The following is a 21,761-nucleotide window of genomic DNA, read 5'->3' on the forward strand; positions in this document are numbered from 1 at the left end:
CCACTTATTTGCTTGTTCGCGTAAGAAAAAAAGTCATAATTTCTAAAGCTAAAAACTTTTTATTAAATTTTGTATTGTGAAAATCTTATATTTCTTTTATTTTAAGTGATGTTTTTCATGCAAAAGCAGTACTCATTTTAAATTGTTTAGTGTTTTAAAGCTTTACTGAAGCAAGGATAGTTCCATGTTATTCCCTCACTGCAGACATCTGTTGCCTTTTTGTCATGACGTGTGTGAAATCTTCTGAGGAAGACTGCATATCCTCCCCTTTAGTCTGACAAAAACAAAACAAAGCACCCTCTATATGGAGGACGAAAAAACGTAATTTCTCTACCTGATCAAATTTAAATTCAGCATTTAAAGCTTCTTTACTAATATATATATTCATATTGAAATTTTACTATTTAAATAGATTTTATTGCCATCTATCAGACAGTTTCTAATTCTTGTGTTCCGAAATTGTAAATGATTTTTTTTTTTTTATTTAAATTCACGGAGTTTCACATATAAGACTATTTTTTTTATCTACAAACAGTCTACCGTTTGTTAAATGTGATTGCATTCTTGTATTTTAAGCAGTGGCGTGTGCAGAAACCTTTCATCAGTAAGAATTATGTAGGCCTCAGAGCTAATGGGAGGTGGATGTAATAAATCAAACCTCTATCACCAAGTTGATCAAAAAATATGCAGAGTTCAAGTCTTTGCTTTGGTTAAACTGTTGCACAATTGAACCACTGTTGAATGCTAAGAGTTTGTATTTCTTTTCTGTTTGGGTGCAAATCCTGCAATAATTCTGCAAACCTTTTTCTGATCAATGTCAGTGTTTGTTGTGCAGAAAACAATTAAAAAGATTGCCATACATGCTCAAAGTTACATGCTGTCATACATGCTCAAAGTTGTAGCCATTGTGACTTTTTTGTTTAAAGTCCCCTTTTGATCTATTCTAAGTGTTCCCAGTGGTCCTTCTAATTACAATTATGCTGCTTTCGGGTAAAATAAAAAAAAACTGTGTCATTTTCTAGGACATAGTTTCTGCAGAGCGGCAGTAGTTGTAGGCAGGACAACGGCGGAGTGAGCCTGCCTCCCTTCCCAACATCCTTCTGTTCACACTCTCTCCCGCTAGCTTACAGCTCTTCCCAATACTAAACTAAAGGCCATTTCGTACAGCCACTACGTAACATTTTGCACATTTTTCACATATGAAATTTTAGTCTTTCGTGATACATGCATGATATACGAAATTGATCAGGGTTAATTGCGTTCATCATCCATTAATGTGCACAAATGTCTGTCAAGGGTTTCGGCTGTGAATTTGTGATCTCAGTTTTGAGCTGTTCAAAATTTTTGGTCGGTTGAGAATCACGAGGTTTACGAGTATTTTACATAGTTTATGCACAATTATTGCATAAATCTTATGCAATTGTGTGTCATTTTTTGTGAGATGCATACACAAATTTGTGGCTTTCCACAACCGTTCCGCGTACGTCTAACTGACTCATACCACTAAATTACAACTTTTAAATCGCGTATACGGTGCCCTTATCGTGTTAAAATTACGTAAGTGACGCATGAATCACTAATGAATTTCATATAAACAGCACAATAATCACGCGTAGTTCATGTTCAACCTTTATTTACGTGTTCTCTGTGTGGTTTATTCATACTTCTTCCGTGGTTTTAAGATGGTTTATTCGTAATATATCTGTGAAAATTTCATGCAAAGACCACAACTTTTCTCACTTTTTCCACGTATATTCACGTCTGACCAATATTCATCCATGCAATATGCACAAAATGTACAAAGTGCCTGTGGGAGGGCAAAAGGGCAAGCAATATCTGAGCTATCCAGCCGTATAGTTCTAAGCCAAATGTCAGCTCAGGTGATGAAAATGAAGACGTGCATGGATCTATTTGCCTGCTAGTGGATGTATCAGAACTGGGCAGGGAGCTTGTAGCCCACCCATTGTATATTCTATGTAACAGCCTTTTTACAACCATTTGAATGCATACCCTCCATCAGCAGACAAGTGACACATTTATTGAAGTGGATCTTTAAGATTACGAATCGTACATCAGTAAATGTCACCACATAATTTTGGTTACATCGTGTTGAATCAACAGTTCTAGTTACAGTTTCTAGTGCTTAATTAAGCTATGTCTTATTTCAGTGTTTAGAATTGTTGTTTAATCCTGTTTTATGTTATTTTAAGTATTTTTATGGATGTTTTAATAGTTTGTATCAACCTGTCTTCTGGTCTTCCATCTTTGAGTCATCTATGACTATCAATTCTCAGCTTTCATTGCTCAAAAAGCTTTCGAGATCAGAATTTTTGTAGATTTACTTTTGGATTACTTTGTCCTCTACTTGTTGCAGCCTTGTCTATCTCTAAAAAAAAAAATTGTCAAGAGATAAATCATAACATTGATTAAGGGCATACTGCCATATCTTGTACAATAAATACTATGGCTTGATGCAGTCCCTAAACACACAGCCACGTTTTCATGCAGGCACGTGTTAAAAGCAGCACACTTCTGTCATTGTGCATCACTGCACAACCATTCTCCGGGAAGTATTGAATGCCACATGTCAAACAACAACCCTTTAGTGTCCTGAGTACTTGATCATTATGACTATGATCACAATTTTTGAAGAATGCATTAAAAATTACTTGCCTAAGTCACGCTCTCTTATTTGGCTTTAATATCATATGAAGCAAATCACTAAGCAGATAAACTACCTTACACTTTACAACTGAGTTCAAATGAGCTTGTTCCACAGAAATCCCTCCCCTTTTCCAGGGAAAGCCTGCCTGTTCTGCAGATATGAAGCTGAACATGAACATTACCAGATTGCGTGTGTATTTCTACAGTAAAAGTGCACTGATTCTTTTTTTCGTGTTTACTGGCATGCCAATGGATGTGTTTTTTGTTTGTTTTTTTGCCATACAGAAAATAAAAGCAGTTGATTCCTTTTCATGTATGTGTTCTTCTCATGAAATCCTTCCAAAAACATCCAGAACATAAAAGCAGTCTTGGAAAGATTTCATGTTTTTTGTTTGTTTGGCTTGACTTATCATTCCAACTATCAAAAGTTATGTCACATAAATGGTGACCAATTCATTTCATAAACCTACCTTGTGTCTGCTCATAAAAAAGTTGGGATAAGATTTTTAGATACCAGACAGAGAATGAGATGAAAAGAAGTCAATGTGCAAATAAAGACAAGCATTAAAAGTTTAAAAAAACTGAACCATTTAAGATCAGTTCATGGTGCCAGAAGAAATGATGGATGTTTATTGTATGAAGACAAGGGGATGAAATATTTTAATGTTTTAAATGTCAATCATTGAGTATGAAAAAAAGGTGAAAACATCTGTCACAGTCTGCATTTGTGTCTTACCTGACCTTGGCTTTAACCCGAACACTGATAGTGTAGGGCTGACATCAGAATTGCGCAAACCCTCCTGGTGACAAAGCATGCATTATCCTCAGACAAGGATACTATCACATTTATTTTAGAAGATATGAAAGTAATTTGTTTGCATTCTCATTCCACATGAATGATTGTCACACCTACCTCGCTTTCATCATTCCCGTCTGAGTTTTTACGAGAACTTTGACAGTTGTACTGAGAGAAAAGACAAATATTTTATTAGGATGTTTGTTTCGTGTCATTTTTTGTTGCTGTTTTCTTAAGTGGATAGTTGCTTGACAGCAAGTGGAAACCTGAGGAGACATGCAACGTTTCTGATGAAAAACAGTTCCTTGAAGTCAGGTTACATTATGAGAAGTCCTTGTCTTTTGAATCCGTTTAAAGTCCAGCAGTTAATACTCTTTACCCATAATTCATGCTTCTATTAAAGAGCAGCAGTTTGTTACGCCTAAAAATACATTTTCATTTAGGTTTCTAGATGTGTGTTGTGCTATTAATCCATTACAAAAGAGTTGTGTAAAGACTGAGTTGGAAAAAAGCCCAGCGGTGGACTTTCCAGGTGGGAAAATTTCCTTGGTAACTCCAGGACATCCGCAGACCACTTGGTGATGAGGTTTTCCAGAAATTAGCCAATGTAGTTTTTCAAATGACCTCAACAGTTGCTTACAAAATATTTTTTGACTTTACACTCACTGGCCACTTTCTTAAGCAAACCTATCCAACTGCTTGCTAATGTACATTTCTAATTAGCCAATTACATTTCAGCAACTCAATGCATTCAAGCAGGTAGACATTTTCAAGATTTAAGTGATTTTGAACATAGCATGGTTGTTGGGGCCAGACAAGAATTTCAGAAACTGCTGATCTACTGGGATTTTCACCCACAACCATCTCTAGGGTTTACAGAAAATTGTCACAAAAAAGAGAAAATATCCAGCAAGCGGCTCTTCTGTGGGCAGAAATGCCTCATTAATGCCAGACGTCAGAGGAAAATGGCCAGACTGGTTCCAGCTGATAGAAAGTAACTCAAATAACCGAGGTCTGCAAAAGAGCATCTCTGAATGCACAACACGTCCACTTTGTGGCACATTGGCTACAGCAGAAGAAGACCACACAGCATGCCTCCCCTGTCAGCTAAGAACAGGAAACTGAAACTACAACTCACACAGGACATGGACAATAGAAGGTTAGAAAACATTGTCTGGTCTGTTGAATCTCCATTCTTGCTGTGACATTCAGATGCTACGGTCAGAATTTAGCATCAACAACATGAAAGCATGGATCCATCTTGCCTTGTATCAACAGTTCAGGCTGCTGGTGGTGTAATGACATGGGGGATATTTTCTTGGCACACTTTGGGTCCCTAAGTACCAATTGAGCAGTGTTACAACACCACAGCCCACCTGAGTATTGTTGCTGACCATGTTCATCCCTTTATGACCACAGTCTACCCATATTCTGATGGCTACTTCCTGCAGGATAACACACCATGTCATAAACCTGGAATCATCTCAGACTGACATGACAATGGGTTCACTGTCCTCAAATAGCCTCCACAGTCACCAGATCTCAACCCAATAGAGGACCTTTGGGATGTGGTGGAACCGGAGATTGCCACCATGGATGTGCAGCCGACAAATCTGCATCAACTGCTAAGATGCTATCACGCTAATATGGACCAAACTCTCTGAGGAATGTTTCTAGTACCTTGTTGAATCTATGCCACCAAGGATTGAGGCAGTTCTGAAGGCAAAATGGAATCAAACCCGGTACTAGCAAGGTGTGCCAAGTAAAGTGGGCACTGAGTGTACATTACTCAGTCCGTTAAAGAATAAAAGTCAAAACAGACAACACAGCTTGGTGATGTTTTATGCTAAATGTAGTTGGTTTACAGGGAACAAAATGCACTCCTGTACCTTCAGATAATCTTTCCTCAGATACTTATTCCGCCTTCGTTCTTCATTCTGATTAAAGACAGGTGGAACTTCAGGCCACTTTGGCTCTGAATCTGACTGACTTGTCTTCAAGCTGCCATCAAAGGAAGAGGATGTGGATGGCTGCGTGTACAAACAATGGGATTAAGAAAATACAGACATACACATATTTGTTTTAAATGTCAAAGCCTTTGTACCTGCCCAATCAGCAGAGACGCTCCACTGCTTCCTTCATCCAGAGAGGCACTAAAACAAAGACGTGAATAATATCAGACGAATTTGCTTACGTTGAATCCTTTTGTGGAATAAACAAGGGTACATCATGCTTCGTAATCTAAATCGAACACCACAGGTGTTTAATTGTGTGGGTTTGAGTTTACGGTTACACTGTGTTGGAGTAATAATATTTTATTATTGAACTGAATAAGCAGATCTTGTGGTAAACCCTAGTTACAAAAATCTGACAAAGATTTTCTTTCTTTAAAGTTGCCTTGCGGCCATTCTCACATAGGGGAGTTTTTTGCTGTGCAGACGCAGGAAGCTGCAGTATTAGGAGCAAAAAAGAAAAGTTTCTTTGCAGATAAAAATCATCTGTGTTGTTTGTTCTCAAAGAAAACTGAGCCCCAGTGTTTCCAGTCAGTCATTAAAACCAAATGGCCACTAAACGGGCTCCAGTTATTCTGCTCCAAGTCAGTTTTTTTTACTTAACTCGTTTCGCTTTGCAGCCAACAAACCAGTGATGCATTTTTCTGCTTCCGGCTGACTGATAACAGAAAGAAATTGTTTGTGATTTTGATTTGTGTGTGTGTGTGTGTGTGCAATACTTAATGAGCATGAACGATAAATAAATAGTACAGTAAATAAAATTGTAGAGATTGTGCAAAGATGAACATTTACCTGCGAGCGGTCTGGGGTGGGAGTTTGGGTTTGCTGCTAGAGCTTCCAGAGTGACTCAAGAATCTGCAGACAGAGGATGGTGAAGGTTTATCTGAATTTCACTTTAAAAAGCTGTTAATTCTTATTTACTTGTTTGTACAACTGTTTTATTTATTCTAGATCATCTTGCAGTGCAGGTAATCTGAAAAAACATCATCTGCACTGTTCAGTACCCAGGTATTTATTTCTGAGTCACACTGGTTGAAAGATGTCCTCAATCGATTTTAGGTCAGTGAATCGGATCAATCAAAATGAACCAATATAGACTGAATCGTATCAGCAACCACAAATTGTGATTTGAATTGAAATATTGTTAAAATGAATCCTCAGTAAAAAACATTTATACCTGTGTGCACGACCTGTCACCCTCCGCCTGTGAATAAGACTCTCTGCTCTGCAAATCAAGGAGCGTCGTCTGGAAGGTGCACATCACAGGTGTAGAGCAAGGGCAGAACCAAAAGAGAGGGAAGAAGGGGAAAGTACATTGTTAGAGGTTTGCAAAAGGAAAAGTAGAGGGGAAGGCACACTTTATACACCAATAAGGAAACCAGTGAGGGAGAAGGAGGTAACAGAAAGCTTTACTTAACAACTATCTGAAGTTTTGACCAAAAGAGAAAGGAGGGTTAAAAAGCGGAGAAGAGCATCCACAGGATAAGGCCTGCCCACCTATTCTGCTGCTCCTGCTGCAAGAGCTGCACAGCAATCTTCCTGAGGTCCACCACTTCTTTCAGTTCATCATCATCTTCGTCAGCTAAATGCTCCTTATCAGATCTGACAAAACATAAAAGTCAAAATAAAACTGACACTTACAAAATGTGCACCACATAAAACACATTTCATCAAACTGAAGACAGACAAATTGACAAAACCCTTCACACCTGCATCGCAGAAGTATTTTGGAATGTTTTGGAAACCAGGATGGCAGGTGGTTTGGATTCTATTCTTAGTAGTATAATTTTTTATGGGACAGTGTTGTGAAGATAAGATTCATGAACAAATGCAAAGGTTGCCAAGACACTCTTGCTTTACGCAAAGGGAGCCAAACCTCTCCATCAATCAAGGCTGAGTGCACAGAGTAGACATACGTAACACATAACTGAGGAAATTGAGGCATAGCTGCACGCACTCCTAAGTCCTGGAGAGAATAATTACATGCAAGACTGGCACTATATTATAAAGACAATATTTCCTTTTCGTTCACAGGCATTTTTATTTCCAGCTGCAAAAACAATAAAAAGGTTAAAAGAATTCTTCACAACATTTTCCAGAAACGCTGAGATAAAAAAAAAAGCCACTAAGTGACTTTGTGTGGTTTTCTTAGGCTTTAATGTGAAGTAATTTTGTCCACAAGTTCAAATATACAAAAAAGGAAAACTATTGGAACATTGTTTTATGTATTTACAGCATTTACAGCAATGCGTTCTTATTTAATGAATTACACCCAACACATCGTGACTGGGCGTGACTTGATTGGACTTCCCAGCAATCCCAGTTTCCTTTTTTTGCACTTCCACTGTCACGCAGCTCCACCCCGAAATAGGATGATCTGCTTTCTCAGTGCTTGTTTGACTTTGATCAGTTAAAAGGTCACCCTCTACAAGGCTCCCATCCTTTATTTACAAACACAGAAACAAGCTGTAGATACAGTATTCATTGAATAAGCTGTTAAAACGGATTTTAAAATGGGTCAGACAAGTGGACAGAAGAATGGTTATTTAGCATATATAATATGTTCCCTATAGTTGAGAAAGATTTTCCATGAATTAACCATTAAATAATTATTATTCTTACACCCATCCCCAAAAAAACTAAAGGAAAAGGTAATTCCCCACTTCCTTAGCAAACTTGCTTGTTTTTTTCTTAATACATTTAAATTGGTTTCTGTTTTGAAATGTAAAAGCATTTGTGTGAAAGACAATGGTTATATAGGGCTTCTCATATTAGGCTATGATGATTAACAACACATCAAAATAATCCAAACAGAACATTATTAGAACATTCTACCACACTGTTTGGTCACATGTCTTTGTTAAATTCAAAGTGATGGCACACATTGGACTGGAATGATGGTCGATCAGTTTTTGCTGCCATCACACATGTGTTATCTGCTGTGATACACTTGGTCAGTTTACATTATAATAAATAAACCTACTGTGCCTCAATCCAAATGGTATTTTCCAATATCAATATAATTAATTTATTTTATTATAATTTTATTTTATAATGGCATAGGTTGATTCTAACACAGATACATCTGACTGGATCGTAGGAATATAAATCGATCAATTAATTAAATTGATTAATCGCTATATCCTTTGTTCAGTCGCACAATGCCAAAACTCATACACAAGTGGCAAAATGTTTTTCTATTTAAAAAAAACTACAAACCTTTGTATTACGTCATGTTATGTCATGTTTTTATCGTTGTGCAAGCTTCTTCTAAGTATTTGGCAAGTGTTTTGTCCAAAAAATAAGTAAAGGAAGTTTTTATTTTGGAAAGAATGTAATTCTATTTACAAAATGTCAAGAGTGTTTTTGGAGCAAGCATCTTTTATGAGGAAGGCATTAAGAAAATCAAGCCTAAATCCAAATAAAGGAAGGGAATCATTATGTATTACTTTAAACAGAGCAGCAGCTGCACAGCGCCTCTCAGTAACATCACGTTTACTCCACAGTGTTTTTCTGAGAACTCACCCTGACTCTTCCTTCCAGTTGTCTTTATCTTTGCAATGCTGAGACATGTTAAGAACCTTTTCCAGCTCCTAAAACACAACCGCACACAAAGACGTTGCTAGTCACTATTTTCCATCATTTCCACACACATTCCACACACTTTCCTAAATTAGAGGCGGTCCAGCGTAGAGATACATATAGATTGATAATACCTTTATACAAGCCACATGGCTGCCTTGCTGCCCGTCGCACTCTGACAGAGCAGGATCCTCATCGGGGTTGGGCTCTATAAAGTCATAGAGATCCTGATCTGATAGAGGGAGGAAGCACCCGCGTTCATCATATAGCTGTCACATTTTAGGCACTTCTGTCAAGATGCCCGTGGCTCTGTTTATTGCTTTCATAGGGATTGTGTGAAACTTATTGTCTGTAACCTTTGCAAGAGTCCATTTTGGAGAGAAGAGATAGGGCATCAGCACGAGCTATCTCTGAAACCTGTGAGTGGAGGCTGACAGTGTCATCGTCTGAAGGCTGTGGTGGGAAAAACAGAGAATGAAAAAGACTTTACGGGGATGCCACAATTCTTTGAGATTACAATCCAGCCCGGTTATGATGTTGGTATATGACAGAGTGTCTGAAGATCACACATGCACAGTCTAACAAATGAGGAAAAACTTGGTTGTGTGATTCACCCACAGGATTCCGTCCGATTCATAAAGGTGCTAGTTTTACAAGCTACAAGCTTTTGCTTTAATGGTTTGCACTCACCGGCCACTTTATTAGGCACACCTGTCCAACTGCTCATTTATGCAGATTTCTAATCATCCAATCATATGGCAGCAATTCAAAGCCTTTAGGCATGTAGACGTGGTGAAGATGATGTGCTGAAGCAAATATTATTATATTATTATTATATTATTATAATATTATTAAACTAAGTATCAGAATGGGGAAGAAAGATGATTGAAGTGACTTTGAACGTGGTTGTTGGTGCCAGACAGACTGGTCTGAGTATTTCAGAAACTTCTGATCTACTGGGATTTTCACCCACAACCATCTCTAGGGTTTACAGAGAATGGTCCAAAAAAGAGAAAAATATCCAGTTAGCGGCTGTTCTGTGGGCAGGAATTCCTTGTTGATGCCAAACGTCAGAGGAGAATGGCCAGCCTTGTCCAAGCTGCTCGAAAGGCAACAGGAGCTCAAAGAGGCACTGGTTACAACCGATGTCTGCAGGAAAGCATCTCTGAATGCACAACACATCCAACCTTGACGCACTTTGGCTACTGCAGCAGAATACCACACCGGGTGCTGCTCCTGTCATCTAATAACAGGAAACTGAAGCTACAACTCACACAGGACATGGACAATAGAAGGTTAGAAAAACATTGTCTGGTCTGTTGAATCTCCATTCTTGCTGTGACGTACTTCCAGCAGGATAACACGCCATGTCATAAAGCTGGAATCATCTCAGATTGGTTTCTTGAACATGACAATGAGTTAACTGTCCTCAAATAGCCTCCACAGTCACCAGATCTCAGCCCAATAGAGCACCTTTGGGATGTGGTGGAACTGGAGATTGCCACCATGGATGTGCAGCCGACAAATCTGCATCAACTGCTAAGATGCTATCACGCTAATATGGACCAAACTATGTTTCAACCTTGTTGAATCTATGCCACCAAGGATTAAGACAGTTGTGAAGGCAAAAGGGGGTCCAACACGGTACTAGTAAGGTGTACCTATTAAAGAGGCTGGAGAGTGTATGTAATTATATATATATATATATATATATATATATATATATATATATATATATATATATATATATATATATATATATATATATATATATATATATATATATATATATATATATATATATATATATATATATATATATTTACATAAACATATGTTAATGATGCAGTAGAAAAAGAAATGTTTTTCTAAAGAACCTGTTTCCACTTCATGATTAAAGAGCAGCTGGGCCTCAAGATGTCTGTCATATTAAGGGTGTAATATTAAAAGCCAATTACTGTGACAAAAGTTACAGCTCAAGGCATCATGTCTGCCTGCATAACTAGTTTTGCTTGGGTCTGAAGGCACCGCAGCTGTGAGATCTGCAATGATTTTTGGCAGCTTTATCGGAAAAAAAAAGCACCACTGTTTTTTTCTTCTAACCACACCTCTCAGCTTTGATCACATGCCCATTGTTTGTTTGTTTATCAGACGTCACTCTCAACTGGAAAAAAAAGGATTTAATTACTTACTTTCTGTATATCTTTATGAAGGATTCCTTTGTTTATTTATCTATCAGTTCTTCTACCCTTTGGCATGCACATCTGCTGTGAGCGCCAGCTTTTTTCTGAATAATGTGAGTCAGAATTTAACCGTCTGTTTTTACAACTAATTTCCAGGTAATTTTGATCAATTTCCGTTTTTCAATAAATATTTCAATAACTTGGTCTACTTTTTTTGCATTGAATCATCAGAAACAGCAACTAAACTAAAAGAACAGCTGTTTTATAATGAAGAACAATAATGAAACTGTTTAAAACACATACTGTGGATCCTATCATCTATAATTAAAATAAAAGGATTAAATAAAATTAAATTTATTTAAATGTATAGTTTTAAACCCCCAAATTTGAATTGACTTAAAAATTTTGTGTCCTATCTGAGTTTAGATTAAAATTTATTTTCTGATTCTTTATGGTGCCTATTTTGTAACTTTACGCTTCAAGTATTTTAAACACTACTTGCTTCATCCAAGAAAAAAAAATTCACTTAAAATCCTGAGTAAACTGAGAATGCAGTGAGAGGTTGAATTGAAACTGAGTGTTTAAGAAGGTTAGTGTGCCCGAATATGTCGTCTAAGCAGGACCCATCAGATCACACGTCTCTTTAAAGGTAACAGAATCTGCACATAATCTTTTATGGAGAATACTAAGCGCAACTTCTGCAGCCGTTTGTAAAGAACGTCCTGTGCTCAATCCGGCTGCTTCTGAGAGGTTTGTCTGATGTGGCACATCAGTCTGGTGTGACCACAATGGAACACTGTGTCCATGCTTTTACAGGAGTGTGTTTGAACTCTAACCTCTGTGGTAGAGAGCCTCTTGTCACCATTATCACTGCCGATTCCAGAGTCCGGGCCGGGGTTTTTATTAGGATAGAAATCTTCCATGCTGGAATCACGCAAGAGAAGTTCTGAATGACATTATGAAAAAACATCATGCAGACACTGGATGTGTTGTATACGAGTTTAAGCATCAGTTTAATCAAAACATAAACTTGATTAAAGCAGCCCTCACCTGTCTGTCAGGAAGGGCTGTGGGAGACAACGTTTTCCAAGAGTTGGGAGGTCCAGAGAGTCTGGCTTCTTTTCTATCCTGCAGGCTTGGATGTTTAGATACTTGAATATGTGAACTTTTCCCTTTAGGCAAATCTGAGCATACAAACACACAGAGGGAATGTCCACAAGCTGAGCTCTTGCAATTGCTACAGAACAAAGTGCATCTTTTTATCCACTAGATGGCACCAGAGTTATTTCTATCTGGGACATGATTTAAAGTCATATTCCTTACAGTGGCTTGTTGCAGCCCTTTAAAACAGTAATAACTGGTTTTAAAGCATTTTTGCAACAGTTTGAAAGCACAAACAGAATCCTATAGTGAATCCACATACCTGTGCTGGTGGAGACTGCATAGGATTGTTGTCTAGGATGATGGTCTGCAGCTGACTGAGCTTCCTGTAAGCTGGAGGGATCTCTGTGATCTTATTGCAAGAGAAGTCCAGTCTGATGAGGGGCAGGTCGGCCAACTCTGATGAATATAAAGTAATAACTTTAGATTATTTGAGAGGCTTAAGACTCTGTGTAGAGCAGACAAAATGCCCACACATGAGCTCAGAACAATCAACCTACAACAAGAAGGTTTTGGTATTTCTGTGGAAGGATGTTGAAGCATATGGAGACCAAAGCACCAAAAACCAGATCTCATCACTAGGAGGCCTCAGTTCTAACCTCTTCAACATTTACGTCACTTAGCAGAACAGGTGACAAATATGAGGAACAACAATTAATTGTTAAATCTTATATAAAAAAGGAATGATATTAAAATTCCTTTCCTGAAAGGGATCCAATCACACGTAAGTCTCCACAAAACAAGTTTAACTGTAGGTATTTAATGGATCTTCTCATAAAAAAATCTCACAGTTTAACAAAGTTATACTCTCATAAGTTTCAAGGATCAAAACATTGTTTAGGAGATGGTTGTTCCTCCTACTGAGTTACAGCCACACTGTCTCACCATTTTGTTTCTAACATACATTAATAATCCCAGAGGGTAAATTTAAAAATGTAGTGGCTCATTTTGTGGCCTTCTTCATACAGTGATTGTGGAGGATATCTGTGGGCTCTCTCATAGACATCAGAATTACAGCAGTTTGGAAGAAACCTCTGACTGAACTGTTGTTGAGTTACTGTGTTATGAAGAGAATGATAAATGCTGTCCATAATGGTTTCCTCTTTCCAAGCATCAGTCTTTGAGCAATCACCTTTAGAGGCTATAGAGCAGAACACAGAACAGAGCCAGGCTTCATTATCGGTTTGTAAAGTCATTTGTTCAGATACTATGAGGTAAAAAAATGCTCTCTCTTGTATTGATATGTGTCAGAAATCAGTATTAAGTTTTTGTTATTAAAGACTGCCTTGCTGAAATAATTTGGATAAAATTGGCCAACTTTGGTTGAATTAAAAAAAATGGATGAGCTAAAAACCCACTTGTGAATTCTTTGAGACTTATTTGATAAGCCTTTCAGAAACAATATTTTTAACATCCTTTTTGATATTGAAGACTTCTCAGTCATTTAGGTGACTGATCTGGTGAGGAAAGATCAGAGATCAAGACAACAATACTTTGCACTGAGCAAGGCTCAGTGCGAAGTATTGACTTCCAGAATTTTCAATCTCATTGGGCTGCAAGTACGCCTGCCCTTCAATATGCAAGCTCTCTTGTCAGCAACACCTGCACCAAAACCCTGGGATCACTGTGGTGATTGCTTCACCAGTAGAATGACATGTTTGGAAGCAGTATAATGGTGTGGGATGGCATCCCTTTCCCTAGAAAAACAAGGCTTTTCATCAATGGAGGCAATCTCAATAAAAATAGATACTTAGATGACAAAAAAGCAAATTCATGAGGGACTATCCTAAACATTTGGAAACAGAGATGAGATGATCTACCCACAGAACTGACCTCAGCTCCATTCAACACTTGTGATCTTCTTGACTTTGTATGATGCTTCTACTCTCGTTCTACTACTTGTTTGTTAAATTAATAAATTGCCAATGGTCAAATAAGCTATTTGGCATTGGTAAAGAAAATCTGTCAAGTTCTTTATGATAGCTAGCAACCCCCATACCCCTCTTTGCTGCTCATTCCACAAATGCATGCTCCTGATGGATGTACCATCCTTCAAAAGGTCAACCAACAGGCTTTCTCACATAACATTTACTGCTAACAAGAAGAAAATTAATCTTCCAAACACATTATTGTGTTCGAACATTCAAGCATCAAAGGGTTTGTTTAGTATAGGAACACAAACTTTTAGCCTGTTATTTTTACAATAAATAACTAGGATAGAAATTGTGCAGCCTTTAAGATGGTCTAGGTTTGCTTTTTTAAACATGCTAGCACATTCTTAGATTATAATCTTTCTTTCAAATTTCTAATTTATCCAATAAGTTTTTAACCGTCACCCTCTTCACCTGTATCTCAATTTTGGCACCATGCACAAAGAAAACTTTGTTATTTTTTATAGATGCCAATCAAATTGTCTTGTTAAATCATAACAACATATTGTCGTGTAATGTTTTATTTTTATAGACTGCAAGAAAAGTCAACACAACTTAATTGATCTACTTTGGTGGTTTTGGCAGTGTCAGGTTTGGCGTGCCTGCCAAAAGTTTCATTTATAGTGCATGATTATGCTTCAGCAGACAGTGAAAGGCAAAAATTAGCTTGGTGATTGATGGACTGACCCTCAGGCAGCATGTGAAGACAATTCTTCCTGATGTTCAGTTCTCGTAAGGCTTGCAGCCTCCCCACCTGAGTGGGCAGGATCTGGATCTCATTGCAGCTTACATCCTGCAAGGGGAGACAAACGTGTAGGACATAGGAGAGAATATGGCTTTCAATCCACAGAAGGTTGTGTACAGGGAGGCAATCCCCATCCTCACCAGTTCCATCAGCTCTTTAGACCTGCCAATCTCCTCCGGGATGGAAACCAGCTTGTTGTTGCTCACGAGCAAAACCTTCAGCGGAAGGTTGAACAGGTATTTGGGCAGAACTGACAGAAGATTTCGACTGTGGAGAAAGATGAAAGACTGACCCACTTTTAAAACTGCAAAGAGAGGCATCGGGAGTCGAGCCTCGGCAAAACAGGAAATGTCTCTTTCAAGTGAACTTGCTGCTGTTGTTAGTGCAGTGAAAAAAAACAGGAACAAGGAACTCTTTGCAGGCATGAGGCTGCAAGCGTATAAATACATGAAACAAAACTGAAAGCACATTGCCCGCAAAGCCTCACCTGATGTCAAGGTAGGTCAGCATCTGGAGATTGATGATAGCCTCTGGGATGCATTTGATGCAGTTGTGGTAGAGGTTGAGAGACTCAAGGGGGGCGAAAAGACACAGCTCCGGGGGAATTTCTGTGAGACGATTCTTGGACAAATCTGTAAGAATTGACAACAGAAAAGGAATGTAGAAACGAAAGACCCCTACAGAGGCTTTGAGTTTATTGTAACTATAACAGGGTTGACAGAACGGTCAATACATGCACAACACAGCATGGGATAACATTTCTCCTCATCAAATAAAGCTGGGATATTTCATCTCAGTCCACACCTCTTAATATCACTCCATGTTGGAAATTCCTTTTTAGAGCTTTGTAAGCCATCTGAATAAATACACTCAGTCCTTTGGGGTGTATAATCACTGATTTTACTATAAAAAGTGAATGCATATGCTTTTATCACCTCACCTTTTGTTAGAATTACAATGCTTTAGTTAGACATTTATCAAAAAAAACCTCCCAGTATTAAAAGAGGGAAGCTTTGTAGACCGAAATGCAATCTGATTTCAAGGTTATCAACGTGTCAGACTCAATCTCTGCTTAGAAAACGCCTTAATGCACCTACAACCCACCAAAAGCAGTGATCGGCTTATTGAATTTAAGATAACAGGAAAAACTATGGAGCTCTTGTCAGTATTCTGACAGCTTTTAAATCAGTGGATCAAGAATAGAACAACCACCATCTCTGGTGAACTGTGTAAATAGACTACTGAATGATTTAAAAATAAAAAAAACTAGACACATTTCATTGAGAAGATGTTTAAGTATTCCCTCTAGAATGATGAGAGACCAATCCCTGAGCAAACTCTGCTGTATTTACTGTCATGTACCCCAGTGTTTTACATCTTGATAGGTCCCCCATCAGTAACCCCCAGCCCTTAATAAAAGTTTAATACACCTCATAAGATTTGAAAATTATTTTATATAAGCCAACAAACAACAACTCCTTCACATACAAATGGCGAAAGCCTCAGATTTTTTTACATTTATTACTTTAATTTAATCAATAATTTAAACAAATCCGATTAGGATTCCCAGTCTATGTCTTTCAACTTAAAATGTGTTATTATCAGCAGATTAATACCTCAAAAACTATCAATGTTATGACATTATATGACTTTGAAAATGCAAGCTCAGACATCTGTCCATCCATTTTCCTAACCCCGGATATATTGCCAAAGTCTGTCCCGGCACACCGTGGGTACGCCCTGGACAGGTCGCCAGTCTGTCACAGGGAAGGTCAGACAAATCAAAGGTCAGATCAAATCATAGTTCAGTACTTCTCACTTTAATGTTGAATAAATATATGATAGCTTATTGAAAGGTTTTGTGCACTTTTTCTATCTAAACATTTACCTTCCTGCTGGTATTTTAGTCACGTTTATTTCTTAACTTATACTTTAGAAAATAATTCAACATTCAAATAGATGAATATGGCATGATTGCTAAATAAACAAGATGCTTAAAAAAGTTAGGAGAATATTAGCAACGTTTCTACAAGTTATAAGGAGATCTGATTGACAGCTGAGGATCCTGAGAAGAAGAGTTTGGATCTGCATCTGTAATACACGCTTAGGACAGGTTTCTTACTGCATATAAAAACAAAGTGTTTTGAATGAAGTTCAGTGTCAGGCAGATAGGTAGTGTAATATGCAGCACAGACCAATTAAAGTCCCCAAAAAAAAGACATCTGCTAATTATGGAATCCTGCCCCCAAGAAGATTCACCAAACATCTTTAGGTGATTGGGAAGCATCCTACAAAACTGAAAATTGGTCTAGAAAATCAGAAAGAAAACCTGTGAAAAGGCTTGAATTAGTTTTCCCTGTCAAGGCACAAAGCTGCATATACCTCGAATTCTGCAACAGAGCATTCCTGCATCCCTAAATAGCCCATGAAAGCTCTGCACAAGTACAACTAAAGGTCTAAAAAGAAAAAGAAAAAAACAGTTAGAAGTCTTGAAACTGCATCGCTGCCACAGCTCAGACTGCAAGCTTCTCTCTGCCTGTTACAGCCATTGTTCATTAAGATCCAAACAATTTTTCAGTTAAATCAATGACCAGGCCTTCTCTACAGTAGCCTTTAAGAGTGATCAGTGCCTTTACAATTATGTGTTACCAAAATAAACGTGTTTCCGCCCAAAGCCTATCTCCAGAGGTTGCATTTGAAACCATCTTAATCTGACCGTCATCTATTTTACCATGCTCTGATTCAATCTAAGAATTACTTTGCTCCAGAGCCAACATCAGTTACGTTGTAGAGATGTTTTTATTCAGCAGAAATAAAATGAACCAAACCTTTCTCACAATCAATAAAGGTGTGTGCAGCTTCAGCCTCTTATAATGAAATATTTACTCCCACACAAACATCAAAGTAAAAGGGCCAGCGTGAGCTTCTATCACGTCTAAAGTTGTTCCTGAAATGTTCCTGGTCATTCGACAGAATGTGGACCCTTTTTTATCTTATTTTATTTCACAGCCTTACCTTATAATAAAAAAAATTTAAAAAATGCTTAATCAATTATTGAAAAGGTTTAAATTGATTGATTTCTAATAATATTACTTCATTTGCTCCAAAAATAGAAAAATGGATTCATGATTTTTCCTAATGTAATTTTGCACATATTTTAACTTTGATACTTCAGCATTTATTGCTATGAAGATTTTTGAAACAGTGTTCTGTTTATTTTATCGATATAGTATTATTTTTTAATAATATAAATGACTTTTATAAGTAACATAATCTGCATATTTTTCAGATAACTGATCTGCATTTGCCATGTTGATTTCTATGGGATTATATAAATTCGCTTCCTTCCACTCCCTTTCAAGCAATATTTATTTATATGTCTAATTATCCTCAGTTTGATAGGTCATTGTATGAATGTATAACTGATGATTATATTGTTTTTGTGTACTATTCTTATTTAATTGCTTGAAATAAACCATTTCAAATAAAAAAAATTAAGTTTCTTCCTATTTCTAACACTAATATCTACAAATGTGGTCAAATATTTTCTGATTGTGACCTCCATTCAGAACAAAGGTTTTCTTAGTAGAAAAAACACTTTTGTTGGAAAAAATAGACAAAAACTGGATCTGGTGGTAAGATGTCTTTAGAACATACTGAATAAACTTGATATTTACCTCAAAGGCTTCCAGAATATTCAAATATAAAAGCAAAAGTTACAAATTACATCAGTTTTTGAATTGACTACTAATTTGTAAGAGCAGTTGAATAATTCATGTTCTTGTTTGTTTCATCTGTTTCATTTGTTGTCTTACAGTTAGACTTGTCCTTTATTTGTTCATTATTAGTTCATTAACATTGATTATATACTGATTATATTATTCTACTTTTTTGTTTTGTGGTTTTTGTAAAGAGCTATAGAAATAACATTTGATTGATTAGTTGGTTGAAAAACATTAAAAGTTAAGTGAATGGTAAGATCATAACTCTATGCAATTACCACATTTTCTTTCTCTTTTGGCTTTTTCCATCAGAGGTCGCCACAGTGAAGCAACCTGTCTTTCGAGGATGAGTCACATGGTTAACTTGGCAATGTTTTACGCCAGATGCACTTCCCTTCCTAACCCTCTCAATTTATCCGGGCTTGGGACCAGCACAGAAGCAGAGAAGGGAATAGGGAGCAGCCCGGATTTGAACCCTGGTTTCACGGACAGAAGGCGCCGCAAACCAGCACGAGCTAAACTGGCTCCCCATGCAATTACCACATATAGATTTAAAAATTGTTTTATTACTATGCCATATTTTTATTCAACCTTTTCAAATCTAGTATTAAAAAAGGTCCTTTCAGGTCTTTATTTTTCATTGGAAAACATATTTTTGATTAATTTAGAATCTTTAATAGTAAATACAACATAATGTAACTTTTTACTCCTTAAAAGGGTTTCTTTCGTATTTTCTTTTTTTTCTTGTTTGCACAATGTCAATCAGTGCAAGTGGGAGGGACCTGCTCACCCATTGGCTAAACCTTTGGCTTTCTAAGACACCAACTCATTGTTGTTCAGTGTGTCACCATTTAGAATGTGCAAGGTCAGAGGTCATTTAGAATGGCAAACTGCAGCTAACCTCACGTAGCTTTAAAACTTTAGATGAACCACAGACAGTTTGTTAACAAAATAGGCTTTACGTAATTTTAATCAAATGTTAGAAAATGCTTGATGCAGCTTTTGACCATGTAACAGAATTTCAAAGATGAAGTAATCCTGCACACTATGACACAGACTTTCTGGAAAAAGAAGAAGGATGTAAAAAAAAAAGAAAATTGAAGAAAAATGAATTAAGAATTAAATGATTAAAGACATTTGATAATGTGAAATATTGAGGTCATCTATTTATTAAATCAGAAGGAAACATTTTAATTAAAATCAAGATATCTTTTTAAAAGTTAGTGTGGTCTTAACTCAAAAAATATTCCCCAGATAAGTGTTTGTCAAAAATCATAAGCATAAACTTATTTTTTAATTTATTTTTTCATGTGTTTCATGTGAAAAAAGACATTTTCTGCAGTCTGTCACCGCTGAGGCTGATATATCAAATATCCAGGACGTTTAAATAAACTGTAATGTGATTACACACACTGTGCTTCCTTGACCATTGGTAAAGCCTGACATTAGCTACATTTTTACAAAACAAAGCAAAAACACACACTTTGCACTGTATTCACCTTCAAAACTATTATAGATTCGGCCTGCAAATGTGTGTGGGCGTTTATGCGTGAACAATCCCATTCTCTGAATTATGTCCAGCTGACAAGATAATTAGAGATCTCTTGAGGGGCTGCACAGCCCAAGATAAACACAAGGCTTTCATGAGACCTCATTGAGGAGCCCCCTTCCTCTTTGTTTGAAAAGCAAACGCATCTGCTTCTTAAAAGCAATTACATGTGGCTAAGGCTCTTTATTAAACAATTGCCGCATGGATAGCCACTCTATGACCTGTGGAGGCCACAGAAGAAAGAACAGACACCAATTTGTTTTTTGTTTTTATTAATTATGGACAAATGACTACTAGTTGTTGAAGCTAAAAGATTAGCAGAAATGGGTCCCTGGGCTTCTGTTTTTAAATGCAAACGGAAGTGGATTGACAGGCCTTCCCTCTGCAGCCTCAACTGTCAGCGCTTCACAAGCAGAAGTGAGAAGCAGACGATCAGACAGTCAGTGGCACAAAGGGGAAAGCACATCAGGAGGTTAAAGGGAAACAGAAATGACTGAAGGACAAAGACCAAAGCTGAGGTCGTGGGGTGTGCACGCTCTCCATTACTGACGCCGCTCCCTCAGGCTTGGCTCCTGATGATGGAACCCAGCTGCAGACACACAGACAGTTCCATCCATCCAACCCCCCCTTTCTCTCCCCACAACTGGGAATTTGGTCTACAGCGCTGAAGTTGTGATGGTTAATGATAGAGGGATGAAGAAAGGGCAGAAGGGTGGGGGGGGGGGGGGTCTTCATCCTTCCTCCTCCTCCTCAAAGTGAGCACCATCTGCAGAAGGTCTTTAATCCACCTGCTGGTTGCCTGCAGCTCCCACTGGACAAGGCGGGCGAGCAGCCCATCAATGCTTCACTTCACTGCGCTCGAACACTAAAGCAGCAATCTATTCATTTAAGTGCAGATGATGCCTGGGCTTTTTGTGACACAGCAATATCTGATTTGATAGACATCCTGGTGCATCCTGAGCACAGAAAGAGTTTTCTTGACATGGAGTTACTATCAATCGATCGTTTTTCTGATTTTGCCGTATATCATTTTTCATTTGAATGTTGCATCGCAATGATTGCGTGTCAATGACACTTTTTTTTTTTACAACAAAATGTGGTTATTTGAGTCTAGCTAGTAGATTTTAGGCTAATTCCTAGATGATTGTTCTTCTTTTCAAACAAAATTATGGTGAGTCTTAAAATAAATTGAGATTTCTGCTGATTGAAAAAGTTTGGTGTGTTCACCAGACTAACAGGAGGCCGTCTAAAGTTACTCGTTATGACAGATCTTAACTGTATCAATAGATTGAAGCGGAAGCTTCACTTCCCCGAAAAGACATACCCTTTAACGTATGTGTCAGGTGCAAATTCACACATAGTTGTCTAAAAGTATGTTATGGTGGATGTTATTCACTTCTTCCTGCTCTTGGTGCT

General features: G+C 37.5%; 1 protein-coding gene across 2 annotated transcripts in view; it reads right to left on the reverse strand.

Moving 5' to 3' along the window:
- Positions 1-21,761, reverse strand: part of lrch2 (leucine rich repeats and calponin homology domain containing 2) — a 36,681-nt gene that overhangs the window by 10,683 nt on the left and 4,237 nt on the right. Inside the window, exons 2-17 of one of the 2 annotated variants that reach the window (XM_011483441.3) lie at positions 15,562-15,706; positions 15,215-15,341; positions 15,017-15,122; positions 12,661-12,797; positions 12,288-12,421; positions 12,074-12,161; positions 9,411-9,507; positions 9,189-9,286; positions 8,998-9,065; positions 6,970-7,074; positions 6,650-6,718; positions 6,265-6,327; positions 5,565-5,613; positions 5,350-5,490; positions 3,578-3,628; positions 3,401-3,464 (exon numbers count right to left, since the gene is read on the reverse strand). In XM_011483441.3, the coding sequence (XP_011481743.1) occupies positions 3,401-3,464; positions 3,578-3,628; positions 5,350-5,490; positions 5,565-5,613; positions 6,265-6,327; positions 6,650-6,718; positions 6,970-7,074; positions 8,998-9,065; positions 9,189-9,286; positions 9,411-9,507; positions 12,074-12,161; positions 12,288-12,421; positions 12,661-12,797; positions 15,017-15,122; positions 15,215-15,341; positions 15,562-15,706 (1,542 nt within the window). The remainder of the gene's footprint in view (positions 1-3,400; positions 3,465-3,577; positions 3,629-5,349; positions 5,491-5,564; positions 5,614-6,264; positions 6,328-6,649; positions 6,719-6,969; positions 7,075-8,997; positions 9,066-9,188; positions 9,287-9,410; positions 9,508-12,073; positions 12,162-12,287; positions 12,422-12,660; positions 12,798-15,016; positions 15,123-15,214; positions 15,342-15,561; positions 15,707-21,761) is intronic. The other variant, XM_011483442.3, reaches the window with a different exon arrangement.

Source organism: Oryzias latipes, chromosome 14 (assembly GCF_002234675.1).
Source record: "Oryzias latipes chromosome 14, ASM223467v1".
NCBI classification, from domain to species: domain Eukaryota; kingdom Metazoa; phylum Chordata; class Actinopteri; order Beloniformes; family Adrianichthyidae; genus Oryzias; species Oryzias latipes.